The sequence below is a fragment of the Hyperolius riggenbachi genome, chromosome 7, assembly GCF_040937935.1.
Source record: "Hyperolius riggenbachi isolate aHypRig1 chromosome 7, aHypRig1.pri, whole genome shotgun sequence".
Lineage (NCBI taxonomy): Eukaryota > Metazoa > Chordata > Amphibia > Anura > Hyperoliidae > Hyperolius > Hyperolius riggenbachi.
This window is the reverse complement of record NC_090652.1, coordinates 168,991,877-169,013,191: the sequence shown is the minus strand read 5'-3', so window position 1 is coordinate 169,013,191 and position 21,315 is coordinate 168,991,877. Positions and strand designations below refer to the sequence as shown.

The window sequence follows — 21,315 nt, the reverse complement described above, 5'->3', positions numbered from 1 at the left end:
TTATCGCGAATAGTGTTTTGCATAGTGAAACTAGAGAACACTATTTGGTGATCTGCAAAGTGGTACTCACCCTAATCTCTGCTTACAAATGTTGCTGTCATCCTGATAATTATCAGTAATAGTGGCTATCATATGTAAACTGTCAATCACTTATAAATATAGTGATAATTTAAAGGGAATCTGAAGTGAAAATAAACTTATGAGATAATTGTATGTGCAGTACAGCTAATAAATAGAACATTAGTAGCAAAGAAAAGATTCTCATATTGTTTCCAGTCCATGAAGTGTTAAGAAATTTCAGTTGATATCAATGCAAAATAGCTTCTCGGAGCTCTCTGACACAACTTGGGTCTGAGAGAGTCCTATTTTCTGAAGCACTTATACATCAAAGAAACAGTGAGAGGCAGCTTCAGATAAGGTTTTACTGCAGGGGAAGTTCAAAGGGTCATTAGCTCTGCTTTGTTTCATGGTTTAAAATACAGAGGGGGACATTTATCAAGAGTGTCTAAAACAAAACATTAGTAGGTTTTTAGAAATCCATGCAGAAGCAGAACTGTCTCAGACATCCTAAGAAATCCCTAAATAGTCTGGGTTCCTTCTTAAACTGTTAAAAATAGGAGGAGTTAGGAAGGTCTCTCAGGCAGTGCAGTGTGTGAGGGGAATTGCTGTTGCTGAGGTAACCAATACATCTGCTGTATTGCATCAATGCCCAGCACTGGAAGGGTTAGGCACAGAACAGCTTCACAGGATTCAGCAGGGGGAGGAGCATTTCACAAATCACATCTAGTCTGCACTGCTGCATCTGTAGAACTGCTATCAAGCACTTCTTAATCTGCAGCAGTTTAGGAATGGATTTCCCTTTTCTTAACTATAGTGCAGCTCTAGAAATCCACACTGAACTGCTGCTATTACGTAGGATTTAGGAATCTTCTTCTTTTCATGCAGAACAATTCATGCTGGTTAGAACTGTTTAAGAAGAAAAAACTGTCAGTAATGCTTTGATAAATCTGGCCCGCAGAGTGGTTTGTAATTGTAAATATGACAGAATGATGCAAAGTTATAAAAAAAAAAAAAGGATATAACTGAAAATAAAAATGAGACTCTTTTCTTCGCTACTAATGTTCTATCAATTATATTATACATACATTTCATTATATCATAAGGTTTTTTTGGGTTCAATGTCACCTTAAGCTGATTTCCACTTTTATAAATACCTGCCATTGGCAGATCTCCAGAGAAGTGCCTTTATTTCTGAAGGAGTAAAGGTGACCATATATCAGGAGACTTGGCGGCCAATGAAAATCGGTGCCGCTAAGTGTATGCTCAATCTATGATGCTACCGATTTTGGGCCGAAATTGGTCACATTAGTCGGACGTGCTGCTAGATGTTGGGCCGTTGTGGTCGGTTGGGTGCGCCGTGGTAATGGTGAGCGATAGCGCACGAGCAACGAAACTCCCGGCGCTCTGTACTAAGTATATACATGTACATGTGTGTGTTTATACATTACCTGTCCTGTGTCATGGTGCCCGTCTGTCTTATGAATACGCCACTTTTCCATAGCCGCATACATTCTGCCGGGACATGTAAGACCTCACACGACACACCAGCAGTAGGTAGGCTATGGAAGAGTGGTGGATTCATAAGACAGACAGGCACTGCGACACAAGACATGTAATGTATAAACACACACATGCACACGTACATTTATACACTGGGGCGCAACAGTGGATGCGGCAGACTCCGCCGATTCCCAAGATATTGCATGCTGAAGTGGAATCAGCCTGAGGTGTATGGGCAGCTGACAGATCTCTCTCCAATCAGATTCCATCCGAGAGAGATGTATCTCTTGGTTGAATCTGCCCATCATTGCCTGATGTATGGCTACCTTAACCACTTCAGCCTTCAGTCGTTTTCACTTTATGCATCCGAGCAATGTTCACCTCCCATTCATTAGCCTATAACTTTATCACTACTTATCACAATGAACTGATCTATATCTTGTTTTTTCCGCCACCAATTAGGCTTTCTTTGGGTGGTACATTTTGCTAAGAGCCACTTTACTGTAAATGCATTTTAACAGGAAGAATAAGAAAAAAACAGAAAAAATTCATTATTTCACAGTTTTCAGCCATTATAGTTTTAAAATAATACATGCCTCCATAATTAAAACTCACGTATTGTATTTGCCCATATGTCCCGGTTATTACACCATTAAAATTATGTCCCTATAACAATGTATGGCGACAATATTTTATTTGGAAATAAAGGTGCATTTTTTCCGTTTTGCATCTATCACTATTTACAAGTTTAAAATAAAAAAAATATAGAAATATTTCATCTTTACATTGATATTTAAAAAGTTTAGACCCTTAGGTAAATATTTACATGTTGTTGTTTTTTATTATTGTAATGTTTTTTCTTTTTATATTAAACATTTTATTTGGGTATTTTTTGGGAGGGTGGAATGTAAACAGTACTTTTATAATGTAAATGTGTGTTGAGTTTTATTTTTTTTACTTTTAGTTGTAGTTTTACTTTTTGGCCTCAAGATGGTGGCCATGAGTTTGTTTACATGACGTCACTCTAAGCGTAACATACACTTAGAGGGACGCATGGGGGACGCAACAGCCAGAAAAAGCGGAGCTTCTGAGAGAAGCTGCCGCTTTTTCTGCGGGGGGAGAGGAATCAGTGATCAGGCACCATAGCCGGATTCACTGATTCGTGGGCTAACGATCCGCGGGTGGAAGCGCGCGTGCACACGCGCGATCGGCCGCGGGAGCGCGCGGATGCGCACATGGCCTCCTGGGCGTAGCTAGTACGTCCAGGAGGCCAAAGTAGTTAAAGAGGAACTGTCGCAAAAATCTTAAAATTTAAAACACATACAAATAAGAAGTACATTTCTCCCAGAGTAAAATGAGCCAAAAATTACTTTTCTCCTATATTGCTGTCACTTGCAGTAAGTAGTAGAAATCTGACATTACCGACAGATTTTGGACTAGCCCATCTTCCGATGGGGGGCTCTCAGGGTTTTCTTTACTTTTAAAATCACTGAGTTAATGGCAGTTGCTCCATCCAACTGCCAAAATAGTGTGCAGTGAGCACAGAGGCTGGCCTGCATCATTGTATTCATCATTTTCAGGGAATGTCTTTATAAAAATTAAAGGCTATGTTCAGAATCCCCCATGAAGAGATGGACTAGCCCAATGTCAGATTTCTACTACCTACTGTAAGTGACAGCAACGTAGGAGAAAAGTAATTTATGGCTCATTTTACTCTGGGGAAAATGTACTTCTCATTTGTAAGTGTTTTAAATGTTAAGATTTTTGTGACAGTTCCTCTTTAATGGCAATTTTCAAATGATCTTTAAATTGCCACCCTTTAAAATAGATTTCCAAGAGTTCAATTTACAGATTTGTTTATCAGTGTTACCTTCAAAGGCTGTGCAAGCAGGATTTGGGCTCAGAGAGTACATTCACAATAAGATGAAATACATTTTATAATTAGAGGCAATTTATTTTTAGTCTGCCAAATTAAAAGCAATACTGTCCCATTTTCTAACTAGTTTCCTAGTGCAAAGTAGGACTCCTAATGATCATATCCCAGGTACACCCAGCAGTGATTGCAGCTGCGCTTAGTAGGTTTGAATAGTAGGTCTTTTGAGGTCATAGTGAGATTCCTGTATGGTTGCCATACCCTGCAGTTCCAGTCATGGTGACTTTGGGAGAACAATCAAATTAAATTGTGAACTATTTTTTTTCCATGGAAATGGAAAAGTTGTGCCTCGTGTGGACACAGTTATTGTCTTGTTCATTTTTAATTCTACAGAAATGGTTAATAATCAACTACTCTAGGAAAAGTAAACATTAGTTGGTTGTTTTTAAAATGGGAAGCAGCATAGCTGTGTAAGTTTATTTGCAAAGCAAAATGTGTCCAACTGTCTTTTGCATGTGCACTGACACGAAAGATCAATGTGCAATTAGTATTGTTACATTGTGAGATATCAGGAGTTTGTATGCCACTGGATGGGCTCATTTATGAGCCATTATACAATGTGAAAATGTCCAGACATATCTAAGATTCAGATTTTACTTTTATCTGGATACTACAGTCACAGCAATGTCACAAGACTTCTAAACGCCTGCAGGTTTTTTTTTCCGACCTTCTATTATATTGAATAACTCCATTCATAGAGAGAAATGCTTACATTACAGAAGACCATTAACCCCATGGAAGTATTTATTTTCCCAAAAAGAGTGTAATGTGTTGAATGAAAAGCCACCAACAAAATACATCTAGCACTAACTGTCCCACCTGTACCCTACAGGGTATATTTAGCATCACTGTATTTCCATATCACAATTTTTGCTTTATAGCATATACAGCTTGGAGAGGATGGATTTAAGTGTATGAAATATTTGCATCTTTTAAAATACATAAGAACTTTGATGGATTATTCTCTATAAACCCAAAAGAAAAGCTTTAGCTTTTTCTGGTGTTCAATATTTCATTAACAATTTAAAACAGAACACAAATGTGGGAAAGAGGCTATTAAAACCAGATAAAATGAAGAAAATTATGTGGATTACTTCAATAATGGGTATCAGGAATATAGCAGCTAGTTATGAGGCTGATGATGTAAGGATAACAGGAACATATTTCTTTCATTTTTCTATCTGCTGTATATTTTGTCAGAGGTGTAGGTATGTCAGCCAGTCTGGCTTTTGGAAGGTGTCACCTGGATAATGTCTGTATGTAGATTAAATTTGCATTCAGGGCAGAGATCAAGGGAACTGCCATTGTCTTCATTGAATAGACCAGTCGCCTTCAATAGGCAGAGGAACCTGGACAGTAATTAAGAACTGTCTACCTAGCCACTAGCAAGGAAACACTTACTTAGACAATTACCTGACCAGGTTGAAACCCACACAGGCATTCGGCTACCTCTTAGTCTGAATAGTGGGCTGGAAGTGGAATTGCTTTGAAATCTGTAAGTGTAAACAGGATACTTGTTGTTCTCAGGATACAATCTTACCTGTGAAATCTGCAACCTTCAAAAAGCTGAAACAGGAACCCTTTGGAGTTTGCATATCACAGGAAGATTATGACAAGCGTTCGGTGATGTCACAAACGGGTAAATTGCATTAGTTCCTGGGGGCTGGACATTAAATGCCCCAGGGGACACTTCAGACTATTTAAGTTGGTCCAGAACAGTCACAGGTATCTTTTCCTGGAGGTAGCGCATAGCTAGGGATGAGCTCGACTCCTGGTCGAAAAAACGGCGTCCTCCCGTCAAACAACGTTCTAACCTAAGCTGGTAACGTTCTTTTTTTCCCCGTTTATGTTTACGAAAATATCCTTGTGTGTATTTTTGTAACTTTAATCTTGTAACTTTTTTACTTTGTTTTTGTACATCTCTTGTATATATTAATTTCTGCATTGTTCCATGTTTTTTCTGGAATATTAAATTGTTATTTAAATAAGTTGACTTCTGCTGTACTAAACTAACACTCATAGCCTAGAAGAGACTGACGTGTAACTGTGTATAAGTCCGTGCCTGATTGTACGTTTGGGCAACCCTACCGTATGAGATTTTAATTGCATTGTGTGTGGGGGCGTTTGTCCTATGTTGGCCTAAAGCGCGCAGCTGACCCAACGTACGAAAACGCCAGTGCGAGTAGCTCGACAGCAGAGTGACTAACAGTATCGTTCGGAACGACTGTTAGTGGTTTTGCTTCACTACAGTGTAAGATTGCAACTGTGCGTGTGTGCGTGGCGTTCCCGTATTTGGCCTAAAGCGCAAAGCTGACCCTAATACGAAAACGCGGATTGCGTGCTGAGCACTCGACAGCCGAGTGGACGTGTCTAGCAAACCGCTAGTGGTGGCAGTAAGAAGCTTTTTAGGGGTCACAGCCTTGTTTGTAGCTCGAATAAGGCTGCTCCCCGCTTGATCTGGTCAAATACGCAGGCGTGCCGTGGGCCGGTTCCTGACAACGGGATCTTTAAGTAAACAAAGGGTTTTATTTAGCATTTTGTTTCCTGCAATCTTTTAGGGTGTCAAGACACCCCCACCTCTTCACAAATTTAAAACAGAGGTTGACTACTTTATGTGATCAATGCAAATATGTAACGATCGGTGAAGCACAGAGAGGATCTGATTACCGGTGATCTGCAGTATCACTGGGAATACAGATGTATACCAGATTATAAGTGATCTGCAGTATCACCGATAATCCGATATACTAGCTAACCTCTGTACACCTGAGTAGAGTGTAGTGTTTGGTGTGACAGTAACACTTTGAGGACTAGGCCTCAGTGCAGCAAGGAGTACTGCACAGATTCCTTCCGCAGACCTGAGCTCTCCAAGACGGGAGGAGTCAGACTGACAGTAGGAAGGATGTCTGAAAGTAACCCTCAGGAGGAAGGGTCGCTAACAGAGCGAGGAACCGCCTCTAACAGTAAGGTCGGTTCTCGAGGTCGGACAAGTCAGGTCGTACACACACAGACAGATACAGTACAGAATCAGAAGACAAAGGCGGAGTCTAAGTACAGGCAGGGTTCGGCAACGGGGTATCAGATATATCGAGGTACAGAATCAGGAGGCTGAGGCGGAGTCTAGGAACGAGCCGGGGTTCGGCAACAGAGTATCAGAAATATCGAGGTACAAGATCAGAGTTCAGGAGGGTAGTCAAGGCAGGCAAAGGTCATAACAGATAATCACAATCAAACTAGTACTTTAGCTATCAACAGAATCTAGCTAAGTGTAGGATTACAGCTCCAGCTGTTCCCGGAACCATTGCGGATCTGACTACGGATCTGGGTCTTCCCCCTTATGTGATCGCAACGCCAGACAAAGAGCAAGTGAACAGCCAGCAGTATATATACACAAGGACCTTTCCAGGACCTCCCTAATTGCTGGACCAATGAGAGTTGTGGAAAATGTCAGCTGACCCGCCTGGTCAGCTGACTCACTTCTGGCTGTTATTTAAACTCAGCCTCTGTGCGCGCGCGTGTCACTCTGAGACTTGGTGGACTATCAGTCCCAGCCACACCAGTACTGTCTTGCAATGTATCTTGTGAACCGCTTGCAGGGGCCGCCTCCAATGCGGATTCCGCCGTTCTCAATGTGGATTCCGCCGTTCCCAATGCGGATTCCGCCGCTCTGCCTAAGCGGCATGCGGCGGTTTTTCCGCGTTGTGACGCCCTGCTGGACGCTGAAACAGCCGCCTCACTATGAGAGACGGCGGCTTTTCCGCGTTTCCTCACAAAATAAAAAATAAAATGCAGATGCCTGCTCAGCCTCATACATGATCACTACTGGGTAATGTTGATGAATTACTGCAATGTGCTCCCCCATATCGATCAGACTTCAGCACCGTTCTGACTAATTATTGATTTGATTTCCCTTAGTTGAAGGCACACTCATTTTTACTTATATAGATACTCCAGTACCACCAACAGTACATGTTTTGCAGAAAACAACAAACATTCACAGGTGAGGCAATTCGTGTCTCAGGAAAGCTCATAAACTCCTTCTGTGGATTTAAACAAAACATGCACTATTGGTAGTACTTGAGGACCGGGTTGAAAAGCCCTGGCCTAGGGCCCTTTTTCATACTGAAAATCACTGCAAAATCCCAGCTATTTTGCTGCAATTCTGTTTGCAATTTTTTATTCAGGGACTGCTTTTCACACTGTGTTATGTTCTACTATTTCTCTACTCTCCAGTAGGTTGCTATGTCAGTGGCGTGTCTGATCCTGTGCTGCTGCTATTTCTCTGTTCTCCACTAGGTTGCTATGCCGATGCTGTGTCTGATCCTCCTATCTCTACAGTATTAAAGTATGCTACTGATATTAAAAGCTTGACATCTGAGCACTCATAGCACCCATTGCAAATTTTGAGAGTAGGGAGGGGAGCCCAAACTACCTCTGCGCCAAATTGCAACCCCCCAATCCTGCTGGTTCCTGAAATGGGGTATATCATTGCTGTAATTTGGCACAGAGGTAGTTCAGGCTGTCCCCTCCCTACCCTCAAAATGTTTAGTGTGTCGGAGCTATGAGTAAAACACACAGTACAAGATAAAGCACTTGGGCAAACAAACGCAGTGTTCTCCCCAGAGCCTTTCAACTGGGCGGAGCGCCCACCTGACCCTGCCCTCCCGCCCGGCTGCCGTTTGTAGCAGAATTACTTCCTCTTGAATCATTATAACAGCAGCGGCTGTGTCTGTGCAGCCAGCTCGCTGTCATTCAGGGACGTCATCTCCGGCTGCCCTCTTCCCCAGCTCCCTTCCTAGTGTAGAAGGGCGGGGAAAGCTGTGTTACACACAGGACAGATAAACTTGCACCGCGGGACGCCTGGCTCTATTCATTCCGACCTGCAAGTCTCTTGTCATAACGGGGGAGGGGGGCTGTGCGCTGCTGTGATAAATGCCTTTTATATGCAGAGTTAGCTTCACACACACACACACTCGTACTGTCCTCACTAACTAGTGATTAAACAGATGTGGAGAGGAGAGCTGTACTGTCGCAGCAGATTTCTGCTGATAGATTATAAAAAGGTGGCATTACTGACCTTATTTCTAGAAACTAATAAAGCAGTTTAGCTGTAATTTTATCTAAACTTGGAAAAATACTTGTGGTTATTGCAGTCTAAACTTCAGAGCACTTTATTCAGCAGCCTCCTGCTGATATTCATAGCAGAGTATCTTCATTACAGATGATTGGTCCTCTTAAAGTGTGTGTGTGTGTATATTGTGTGTATGGTGTGTGTATGGTGTGTGTATGGTGTGTGTATGGTGTGTGTGTTGGGTGTGTGTATAGTGTGTGTGGTGTGTGCCTATATTGCGTGTGTGTGCGCATATATTTTGTGTTTGCGTGTATAGTGTGTGCATATATAGTGTGTGTGTGTGTTTTTATCCTTGGCCGCCCCCACCCATTCAGTACTACCTAGCGCGCCCCCCCCCAGTGTGATTCCACACCCAGTGTGAACCACCCGGCTACTTCTTCATGCCACCCGGCTGGAAAAATATTCTGGGGAGAACACTGAAACGTATTACGTGTTCCCTATTGGGACAGACCCCTAGCGCACTAAAACATAACCTTTATTAGAAACCATTAAAATATATAGACATGGTGAGCAGCACATGTAATATTTTACAACAAATAAACAAGGGTTGTCCTGTTAATACCGGGCAGCCCAAGGTGCGTAGTTTAGAATAAACATAGGAGTCATTTGAGGTACAGGATATTAGAGGGTCCTCACTAGGTTAAATATCCATTGAGAAAAAAAACTATAAGCTCTGTTAGATATATACGAGAGTTCCTCACAGATCAAAAATGGCTCCATACACACATCAATCGACAGTACAGGGGACATACATTACACTAGCTACATATACTCGACATGTTTCAGCTAATGCTTTCCTCAGGAGTGAATTACATAAACAGTGCAGAAAACAAAAAAAAAACACCAAACATATAAGCATACTGTCAAAGTTTACAGCCCCTGTCAGAGCTTTGTAGTTTATTCTAAACTACACACATTGGGCTGCCTGGTATTAACAGGACAACCCTTGTTTATTTGTTGTAAAATATTACACAGGCTGCTCACCATTTCTATATATTTTAATTGTTTCTAATAAAGGTTATGTTTTTAGTGTGCTAGGGGTCCGTCCCAATAGGGAACACGTAAGAAGCTATGAGTGCTCAGATATCAAGCTTTTAATATCAGCATACAGGTGAAACACGAAAAATTAGAATAAATGAAAAAGTTATTTTATAGTAATTCAATTTAAGCTGATTAATAATTATTACCCAAGATCCACCTGAAAGCTGGGGTGGTATATATCTGGTGAGCATCTAGGAAAAGGGGGAGTGGGAGTACTAAGTTTTTTTTCATCTGGGGAGCACAAGTCACTATTGGTGTGGAGCATCTGCATTGACTATACAATATTACCCTATGTGGAGTTTATGTGTTATTTTAGGTTGGAGAGCGCAGAAGTTTCAACAAACCGTTTTATCCAAATTGGACTTCCTGCAGCGATCCCAATACTTGTTGGACAGTAGATATTTGTGCAATATATGGATTGTGGACATTAGACATACGTGCAATATATAGATTGTGGCGCAGTGTTCATTTTAACAATTCAATTTAACCACTTGACCACTGAGGGTTTTTTCCCCTTGTGGACCAGAGCAATTTTCACCTGTCAGCGCTCCTCCCTTTCTTTCGCCAATAACTTAATTACTACTAATCACAGCATAATGATCTATATCTTGTTTTTCTCGCCACCAATTAGGCTTTCTTTGGGAGGTACAGTATGCTAAGAATTATTTTATCCTAAATGCATTTAAACATGAATAAGAAAAATAATTGAGAAAATGCATTATTTCTCAGTTTTTGGCCATTATAGTGTTAAAATAAAACGTCCTACTGTGGATAAAAGCCACAGCCACAAGCCGTTTCAATTTAATTTCCCTAGTACAATGTATGGCGCCAATATTTTATTTGGAAATAAAGGTGCATTTTTTCAGTTTTGCGTCCATAACTAATTACAAGCCCATAAATTAAAAACGAATAGTAATATACCGCCTTGACATAAATTTTAAAAAAGTTTAGTCACTAAGGTAACTACTTTTTTAATGTAAATCCCCCCCCCCCCCCCCCATATTAAAAAAAAAGTTTGGGTACTATATGGGAGGGTGTGGGAGGGAAATAGTTAATTATAAAAGTCAGTGTGGGGATTTTTGTTAAATAGAAATGAATTTTGGTGTAATTTACTATTTGGCCACAAGATGTCCTCAGTCATTATTTCCGATTCACGTACGTAAGCACGTGAATCGGAAGTAATGCGTGCCAGTGTAACAACAGGAAGATACAATGAATGCCGGCGTCTTGTAGACACCGATATTCATTGAATCGGAGACTTAGATTTATGAATGGGAATTGTGGTCCCATTCATTAACCTCTCCGCTAAGCGGCGATAATGGCCGTGCGCGTGCAAACGGGAGCGAGCGTCGGCTGCACACCGCTGCAGACTTGCATTAACAGCCCTGGTGCATCCTGTGAACTTTGCAGGGCCGTGAATGTACTGCACAGCGTGCATCAAGTAGTTAAAAGGTGAAACTAATATATGCAATAGAAACCCTTTGCAGATGTTTTTGATTAATTAGCTGATAAGAATCTGACACTTTGAGCCTAGACCAGGCATGGGCAAACATGGCCCTCCAGCTGTTAAGGAACTACAAGTCCCACAATGCATTGCAGGAGTCTGACAGCCACAGTCATGACTCATAAAGACAAATGCATTGTGGGACTTGTAGTTCCGTAAAAGCTGGAGGGCCAAGTTTGCCCATGCCTGGCCTAGACTATTAAACATTTTCTCAATTTTTAAATGGTCTGAGATTTTTGATTTTGGGTTTCTCATAAGCTGTAAGCCATAATTATTTATTTATTTACTGGAATATAAAACGCTCCGGACTATAAGACGCACCTAGGTTTAAAGGGCAAAAACTAGGGGAAAAAATATACTAATACTAGGTGAGTCCATTATCAGTCTGCTGAAAGACTGTACACATGTCCTACTGTCGGCAGAACGTCCGCCCAGCAGGAGGGTCTGACGGACCCGTTGTTTGTTACAATAGTGCGTGTGTACGCACCTTAAGGTATCTTGGAATTGATGTTACTCTAGATCTGTCCCAGTTTGTCCAACTAAATTTTTTACCTATCCTTCCTCAGTTGCAGTCTAAATGCAAGCATGGGATTTTCTTCCTGTCTCTCATAGGTAGATCCAATTTAATCAAGATGATAATCCTGTCTAAGCTCAACTATATATTCTGTAATTCACCTTGTTGGATCGTAAGATACTTCGGCCTAATAAAGGGATATTTGTTCCAGGTTCTAGGTCTAGTTTTTCTACCATTTACCACCCAGGGTGGACATTGCAGTGCTAGAGAGAGTGACAAAGATTTGTATAGGTTATTACTGAAGCAGTACAGTCCACACTCTACTGAAACTATTTGTTTGCTTTTATAAACTTCCTGTAAAACAAAGTATGTTGTATGGTAAAAAATATGTTCCGCACAGACAAGGAATGTCATGTATTCTGAACATCTGATTTTTAGGTAGTTGCCAGTCAAAACAGAAACAGGTCATGAAATGTGTACAGACTACATGCCTTGAGCTTCCATTTGTCATTCAAACATAGCTGTAGCACCTCAGTAAATGAAATAAAGCACTTTTTATAGCAGTAGGTTTCCTGCATATCAATAGCATCTCACCAATTTATCAGGGTTGTTGCCTGGGGCTGCTCTCTCACTGACGTTAAGGACGTTATGCTGTTAAAGTAAAGGTGGCCATACACTTATAGATTTGCAGCAGATTTGACCATCAGATAGATTTCTGTCAGATGCCTGTCAAGGAATCTATCTGATGTGTGCCACACACTAGAAACAGATTTCCAACAGATTTCAGAATAAAATTGATTGGAAATTGATCTAAATGCATTATTGGACCATTAGATCCAATGTCACTCTATGGGCCATCAATCTGCTGCCAGCAGCAGATCGACCTAGATTTTCCATCCTGTCAGATCGATCAAATCGATCGAATTTGAAATAATCGATTTCTGATCGATCCATCGATCGATGGCTATAATCGACCAGTGTATGGGCCCCTTAAGAGTAAAGCACCTGGCTAGTTTTGCAAGGAAGCAACATATCCGTTACTCTTCTCTAAACTTAAGGTGGCCACACACCATACTATTAAAAGATCCAATTTTCACACCAATTTTTTTGTTTTCGATCGAGAAATCCGAATCAAATCGAATTTTTCCTTTTTTTTGTTTGTTTTTGAGATGGAACATGTAGGAAAATTCTGACCAATTTTATCAAGAATTGTATGGTGTGTGATGGATTGTGAAATTGCATTCAGAAAAATTTGTATGTTTCTATTCAGAGTTTCTCTCTCTTTTTTTTTTTTTTACCTTTTCCGGACCGCCTCAGTTAGATCCTACGCCACACTTGTGGCTGTTCTAGCCTGATGCGGTAAAGGATCTACGCCACCCACCGTTACCACACCCCGACGCGATCATGCGCACCCGAGAAGGCAGGTTAAGCTGGCATATGACAGCTGACATCTCCCCTCAGCGATCAGCAGCCATAGCCTATGGCTGCTGATCATGTGATCACTACGACCGCCGGCAGATCGTAGTGATCACAAGTAACAGCTGCGGCGGTAGGAGGGAAAGAAGAGGATCCACCTCCCTGCCGTTCCCGCTACGATTGGTGGTCCCCACCGCTCTTGCGGGCATCTCTGCTCCCTCTGACAGCAGCACTGGGTCCTGGCTTAATGACTTCATCAAGCCGCGACCCAGAACTGAACGGCAGTAGGAGCAGAGATGCCAGCTAGAGCAGAGGGGTCCACTGCGGCTCATCGCTGGAGCCTGGAAGGTGAGTGAAGGCAGTTGCTCACAGGGGGGACACCTAGCCACCATGGGGACACACAGCCCAGGACACAGAACTGGGGATCCGGCTGCCTGACCCCCCCCCCCCAAAGGCGCCCCCCCTCCCATGCAAAAACGCCTGGTCCTTAAGGGGGGGTTAGGCAGCCAGACCCCAAATGGTTAACCAACCAATTTTTTCAGAGTTTACGATCTTTTAACCCAAAATTGTGGCAATCTCAAAAATTCGTGTGTGGTACCTCGAAGATTCTAATCAAAACTTCCGATCCATCAGAAAATTGTATGGTGTGTGGTTACTTTTAGGCTTGGGTCACCCTCAGTGGAAGAACAATTTTCTGGATCAGAGACCAGCAGAAAAAGGGACATATGGATGCTATGTTAATTGTAGGATTTGTTCACACATGTCCATTATGAATGGATGCATTGGATCCATTGTGATATTCACAACGCAAAGTCCCAAATTGCATATACACCAGATTGGAGTTGGACATGTCATAATAGCGTCATGATGCGTCATTGTGCATGGAACAAATCCATCATAGTGTGGACCAAGCATTAAAATTTGGCATAATATAACTCCAAAACATGTTGTCTAAATTACGTCAAGTTATTTGCTGTTCTGATTTGATATAAAACCTTTTTTTTTTCTCTCTCTCTCTTTTTTAATACTTGCAGACATACATAGGCAGTGTGGTTATATCTGTAAACCCATACAGATCTTTGGCAATTTATACACCAGACAAAGTGGAGGAATACAGGAATCGAAATTTCTATGAACTTAGTCCACACATGTGAGTATACTTCTAAATTAAGTTTATTTAAAATGGAATACTTCTCGTGCAAATTGATAAGATTGTCTAGAAAGGTTCTGCTTTTAATGTGCTTACTACATAGTATACTGTAACTATTTTTATCTTTGTGTTCTTATTCTAAGCTGGCCATACACTTATAGATTTCCATCCAATGTTCCAAAATGCTTCATTCCTTTCTGAAAAGAATCAATTTAAGAGGAATTGATTCCTACCATGCACTGCACATCAATTTCCAGTCGATTCTAGCTGGGAATCTATTGAAAATCGATTGAAAATCAGTTGAACTGCAGAGCTACACTGTTCGATGCAGTGGAGAGCTATAGGCAATCGATTTGTCAATGCTCTTGCCCCGCCCTGATTGTTTGTTTTAACTTTTCCATCCTGTCCGATTGATACTTTTGATACATTTTTATTTAAAATGATCAAAAATCGACCTGACTTTTTGGGTAATCAACATATTTACATTAATGATTTTTAGCTGGTCGGTCGGGAGGTCCATCGGCATCCATCTATCTCTTCTCCCAGGCCTTGGTCAGAAATGGCTTCCTGCGACACTGGGCCCTAGTGTCGGGCTCCTTCTTCCTGAAAGGTGATGTCAGTCGTCACCACGCCGGCCGCCTCGCGTCATCACGGCGGCTGGTGTGACAGTACTGTACATGCGCGATTAAACCGCGCATGCGCAGTACTGTCAAGCTGGCCGCCGTGATGACGTGAGGCGGCTGGCATGGTGACGACTGACGTCACCTTCCAGGAAGGAGCCCGACACTCGGGCCCAGTGTCACCGGGAGCCATTTCTGACCAAGGCCTGGGAGAAGAGCCAGATGGACGCCGAGGGACCTCCCGACCTACGGTAGGCTGGAGAAAGCCCCAGGTAAGTTCAGATTTTGAATCTAGTTACAGCTCGGAGTCCCTTTAACAAAACTTGGTAAGATGTTACATTTAATGACTAACTGTACAAGATTTAATTGCAGGTTTCGAAAGCTTGCAAGGAGATATTGTACAGTTAGTCATTTACCACTTTACCCCCAGCCGTACGGATATCTCCGTCGCTTTTTCCATCCTTTCACTCCCAGGGATGGAGATATCCGTACCTCCCGCCGCTGCCCGCGCTCCCGCTCGCTCGTGCGCGCACTCCCGCTCTCATGCACGCCACCGCCCGCTCTCCTGGAGATCAATGAGCAGGAAAAAACATTCCCGTTCGTTGATCTAAGCCCTGCAATCATCCGCTGCTTCTATGAGAAGCAGCGCGATCATTGTGAAAAAAAAACAAGTTTTCCAGCCTCATAGCACTTCCTGCAAGCGTCCTTCCGACGCTTGCAGGTCGCATAAACAAAAAGTTACTGTGGCCATCTTGTGGTCAGATAGTTAAACTACACCCTAAAGCATTTTTCATATTCAAATACATTAGTTTTACACAAAAAAATAACTCATTACCTCCCACACTCCCCAATTTTTTTTTGTAATTAAAAAAAAAAAACAATAAAAAAAATACATAAATAGTTACCTTAGGGACTGAACTTTTTAAATATTTATGTCAAGAGGGTATAACACTGTTACTTTATAAACTAGGGGCTTGTAATTAGGGATGGACGCAAAACTGAAAAAAATGCACCTTTATTTCCAAATGCAATATTGGCGCCAAACATTGTGATAGGGACATAATTTAAACGGTTTTATAACCGGGACAAATGGCCTGTCACGGACGGTTGCGGGGACGCAGGCGCGTCCTGGAACCGCCCGTGAAGAAAAGAACGATCGCACTCGATTCCTGAATCGATTGCGCCTCAGATCAATAGAACCAAGATTTGACGTGTAGTATCCCTATGCCTAGGAACAGCTGGGGGATCTGTCTTAGCTGAAGTGACAGCCTGGGGGGAAGGTGTTAATTAGCTTGGACATATTCCCTGTGGAAGGCACAATTCCCCTTTTGGTTCTGGGAACCAGGTGACACTTAGCTGATCTCATGGAGATGTTAATTAACCAAAGGATGCCTAGGTACAGCCAGGCAGGCTACGAATCCACGGGAGGTCTTGACACTTTGCTCCCTAGTAAAGATCAAAGGAAAGTCAGCTGTTAGCAGCTAGAACACACCCTGAATAAACCTGAAGTCTCATGGCATAATCCATAACTTCCCAGATCTGTAATATTTCTGGGGTTCCTGAGATGGCAGCTTCACCAAACGTGGGGGAAGTGTAGCATGAGCCCCGGTGCTGGTTCTGAGGAAGTTTCAGAACATTCTGAGGTAAGGACTGCCAGTTAGGCAGTTTGAAAATGCCCTGATGATACCACAGGGGTCCCACCCCTCATGTCTGGTATCAGGGCGCTGGGTAAATCGAGACAGACCTGAAAATGTTAATAAATCTGCCCTGACCTGTACGGTTCTGTGAGATAGAGCCCATATATGGGTAGATATGATTTCTAGCCCCCAGGATAAGGGGAGGGCTCATCTCATCTTCTAAGGGGGTGTATGGCTCCCCGCCCTCACTACCTCCTACTGAAGCAGGGGCATAAGAATGGCTGAGGACCCAAACTCAGTGTCCTCCACACTGAAACATCTTGAATTCATCAGATGCCAGCTTGAGGATATGCTGGCATCCACCTGGTCTGAACTTTGATTGAAATCCAGAACTGATTTTTCCCACAAAAAGGACATCTTTCCAGGAACTAAGTATTTTTCTCCCTTCTTTTATTTTTTATACTGGCTATTACTGTTTTAATAATTGTTGATTTTAATAATTGTCTGTATATATTAATTATTTATATTGCGTGAATAAACGACTTTCTTCAAGTCATTCACTGTCTGCTACCCTGCTTATCAGCACACACAGAACTGATCCCGGGTCTCTGAAGATACGCTACTGTTTGTTTGTTGTTGGCTAGACAGAATATCGTGTGTTTAACCGTTTTATTCGCAGGATTAGTCAGTTAATGGGCTCCACGGTCCCATGGTAACCGCGGTGGTGGCAGTTTACTCTGAACCAGTAGGTGACGTTGTAATTACCCGTGTCTCACAGGCTCCCTTCTGAGTTGTCTGCGGCTAATTCTTAACGGTTCCTGCGCATTGACTGCGACCAGAGTTCGCACATCTGTGCGCTGGCACCGTTTAGAAGGCTAAGTGCGGTCAGCCACTAGGGTTCCTGTGACAGTGTTAGGCAGCGGTTGGGACCTGTGTTGTGCTGAAAGTATCTGCGATAGCGCTAGCGCTATCGAGAAACGAACTAATTCGTTGGTGTAGCTGGAAGGCAATATATTTTTTATATATACAGAGAGACTGTGTAGCCAGTACCCCTCCCCAAAAGTTTTTTTTTATTTGGCGTGGAAATGTCCGGGAACTACAAGAAAATGTGCCTGGCGGACCTGCAAAATCTTTGCCAAGAGAGAGGCATTGATGTCGGCCGCAAGAAACAAGGGGACCTGGTAACGGAATTGTTTCAATGGGATACCCAGCAACTGCGGGAGCCGGGAGTGTCCGCTGAAGTGGATACCAGCCCATCTGACAATCGAGGGGAACCAGAGACTGAGACTCCTGACCGTACAGAGGTTGTGCATCCTGAGGGCCCTGCATCAACAGTTACGCAGGAGAATGTCAGTGTGGACCCCAACCCCAAAGTTTCTGAAAATACTCGCCCGGAACTGGCCAGTACTGGACTGTCCAGGGGTGCTGACCCGGTAATGCAGCAGGCATTACAAAAGCTGATGGAGACTGACCTGGACAAGTACCTGCAGTACATGGCGGAGCAAAAACGAGAGGAACGGGAGCGGCAAGCCGCTGCTGCTGCAGAACGCCACGCGGAGAGGGATGCCGCTGAGCGGGAACGCCAACGACAGCATGAGCTAAACATGGCAAAAGTGCAACAGGCCAGCCGGAGTTCACCGCCCAGCCTCCCTGCTGAAGGAGCTGCACCACCCGTAAGTGCAAAATTTAAATTTGCTAATATTGAAAAAGACACAGACATTGACTTGTTTTTGCGGACTTTTGAAAAAGCATGCCGTCAGTATCGTCTGTCCCAAGACCAGTGGGCCAGACATCTGACACCTTTGCTGCGCTACAAAGCGCTTGATGCCTTCGCAGAATTGCCTGCGGAGAAGGATAATGATTATGCTGCTATAAAAGACGCTATCATTACTAAGTACCAGCTGACGCCAGAAGCCTATCGGAAAAAGTTCAGGGCCTGGCAGAAAAAGCCTTCTGATTCGTACCGAGATGTGGTCAGCAGCTTGCTCACCACACTCCGCCAGTGGACGCTAGGCCTCACCAAAGGGTCTTATGGCGTCCTGGAGGACTTGATAGTCCTCGAACAATTTCTGAACATTTGCCCTGCTGATGTACGACAGTTTGTGTTAGAACGCAGGCCGGCTTCAGCCACTGTCGCTGCAGACCTTGCTGAGACTTTTGCAACTACCCGGGTGGCTGATACCCGCAGAACTGTCCCATCCAGCTGGAGAGGAGGTCAGCCCAATACTCTGGCAGACTCTCCTGCCCCTGTGAGCCGTCCGCCACAGAGGCCACCCAGCGCAGCTGCTGCACCCAGGCCTGCAGCGCCTGGAGAGGTCACCTGTCACTACTGCCGCCAGCCCGGACACATGAAGTTCGACTGCCCGGAGCGGAGACAGACACCACCAGCACCTGGATCATCTGCATCACCTGCACCTCACCCACAGCAGAGGCAACCCGCCAGCGAACCACAGCCTGGATCATCAGATTTTGTCCTGTTTGCCTGCGGAAAGGAAATCCGCGACCGAACCGACCAGCAGGAACTTGTTAGAGTGAACAGCAAAGTTGTCACCGGATTCCGAGACACCGGAGCTGACATCACGTTAGTTCACTCACACCTTGTACCAAAGGAGAGCATCAGCTCCAGCCGATCCCTTGCCCTTACTGGAGTAGAGGGCACCCTTTTCCACATAGCCCACGCAAAAGTGAAGCTGGATTGGGGAGTGGGAGGAGTCCAAGAACGGGTTGTTGGGATTATGAAGGATCTCCCAGTCCCTGTGTTGCTAGGGACTGATTTGGGCAAGCTTGTGTCCTACTATGAACCTGCCACGACCGCCTTGTCGCTCACGGAAGGAGACGGACCCTCCACCCACCACCAGGTACTTTATACACTTGGGGGAGCACCAGGGGGAGGTGGGTTGAATGTGCCCAGTTCAAGGGTACCAGGTTCAATAGTGCCTGCTTCAAAGGCACCTGAGTTTGATGTACAGACTGTCTGTTGTGATGATGCTGTAACTGTACCTGAGTTTACTGTACAACCTGTCTGTAATGAAAAAATGTCTATACCTGTCAATGTCATTACTGCATGCAATGATGATTTGAGTAATGTCCGTCTGTGCCATTCTGACAGTGTACCTGTGCTAGCAGTACCGCGCAGCTGCACTGCTCAGAACCCGAGCTCAGAACAGGTGGAGGGGGTTCCGGCCTCCTCCCCCTCCTCTGACCGCAGGGATGAGACCTTTCAGCCGCTGGCCTCGTGTGACATGAGCCAGTTGGCTGAAACTGACAGCGCCGTATTCTCAGCCGCACTACAAAGTGACCCAAGCCTGGAGGTGCTCAGGCAGCAAGCCGCTGAGCCCCTCGCAGACGGGGCCGCTTTCAAGGTGTACTGGGAAGGTGGGAGACTGTACAGTGAGTCTGTACAGCCCCCTACAGGTAGATCCCACGCGAATACCAAGTGGCTTGTGGTCCCGAGTGCGTTCAGGGGACATGTGCTGAAATCCGCACATGGTAATCCTCTGACAGGGCACTCGGGTGTCCGCAAGACACTCGCCGGTATTCGGAACCAGTTTTATTGGCCCCGGATGAACAGGGATGTAGCAAACTACTGCAGGGCATGTGCCGTCTGTCAGGAGCTGGGAAGGTCCAGGGATTCCCGCGGGGTTCCCTTAGGTCCACAGCCACTTAGCAGGGGAACCCGGCGTGGGCTGGCTGTTGACCTAACCAACCCACTGCCCGTTGTCAGCAGTCACGGCAGACACCACGTCCGACTGCAGTGGCGCAAACGCCCTGTCCAGAACGGTCCATGTTGGGTCAACCCTGAGGGTAGCAGACCGCGACCGGTCCAGGGGAACCAAGCCACAGGCTCCAATAGGTTTTCCCGCCGTACCGGCAACTCGAGGCCCGTCAGCCAGGTTAGCGGCGCCGCCACACATCTTGCGGATGAGTGGCTGAGCCACAGACAAGGGGGAGGGCTGTCACGGACGGTTGCGGGGACGCAGGCGCGTCCTGGAACCGCCCGTGAAGAAAAGAACGATCGCACTCGATTCCTGCATCGATTGCGCCTCAGATCAATAGAACCAAGATTTGACGTGTAGTATCCCTATGCCTAGGAACAGCTGGGGGATCTGTCTTAGCTGAAGTGACAGCCTGGGGGGAAGGTGTTAATTAGCTTGGACATATTCCCTGTGGAAGGCACAATTCCCCTTTTGGTTCTGGGAACCAGGTGACACTTAGCTGATCTCATGGAGATGTTAATTAACCAAAGGATGCCTAGGTACAGCCAGGCAGGCTACGAATCCATGGGAGGTCTTGACACTTTGCTCCCTAGTAAAGATCAAAGGAAAGTCAGCTGTTAGCAGCTAGAACACACCCTGAATAAACCTGAAGTCTCATGGCATAATCCATAACTTCCCAGATCTGTAATATTTCTGGGGTTCCTGAGATGGCAGCTTCACCAAACGTGGGGGAAGTGTAGCATGAGCCCCGGTGCTGGTTCTGAGGAAGTTTCAGAACATTCTGAGGTAAGGACTGCCAGTTAGGCAGTTTGAAAATGCCCTGATGATACCACAGGGGTCCCACCCCTCATGTCTGGTATCAGGGCGCTGGGTAAATCGAGACAGACCTGAAAATGTTAATAAATCTGCCCTGACCTGTACGGTTCTGTGAGATAGAGCCCATATATGGGTAGATATGATTTCTAGCCCCCAGGATAAGGGGAGGGCTCATCTCATCTTCTAAGGGGGTGTATGGCTCCCCGCCCTCACTCCCTCCTACTGAAGCAGGGGCATAAGAATGGCTGAGGACCCAAACTCAGTGTCCTCCACACTG

General features: G+C 44.4%; 1 protein-coding gene across 4 annotated transcripts in view; it reads left to right on the top strand.

Moving 5' to 3' along the window:
• Positions 1–21,315, top strand: part of MYO1B (myosin IB) — a 927,952-nt gene that overhangs the window by 534,615 nt on the left and 372,022 nt on the right. For all 4 annotated transcript variants that reach the window (XM_068244859.1, XM_068244861.1, XM_068244860.1 and 1 more), the window contains exon 3: positions 14,134–14,249. In XM_068244859.1, coding sequence (XP_068100960.1) covers positions 14,134–14,249 — 116 coding nt within the window. The remainder of the gene's footprint in view (positions 1–14,133; positions 14,250–21,315) is intronic.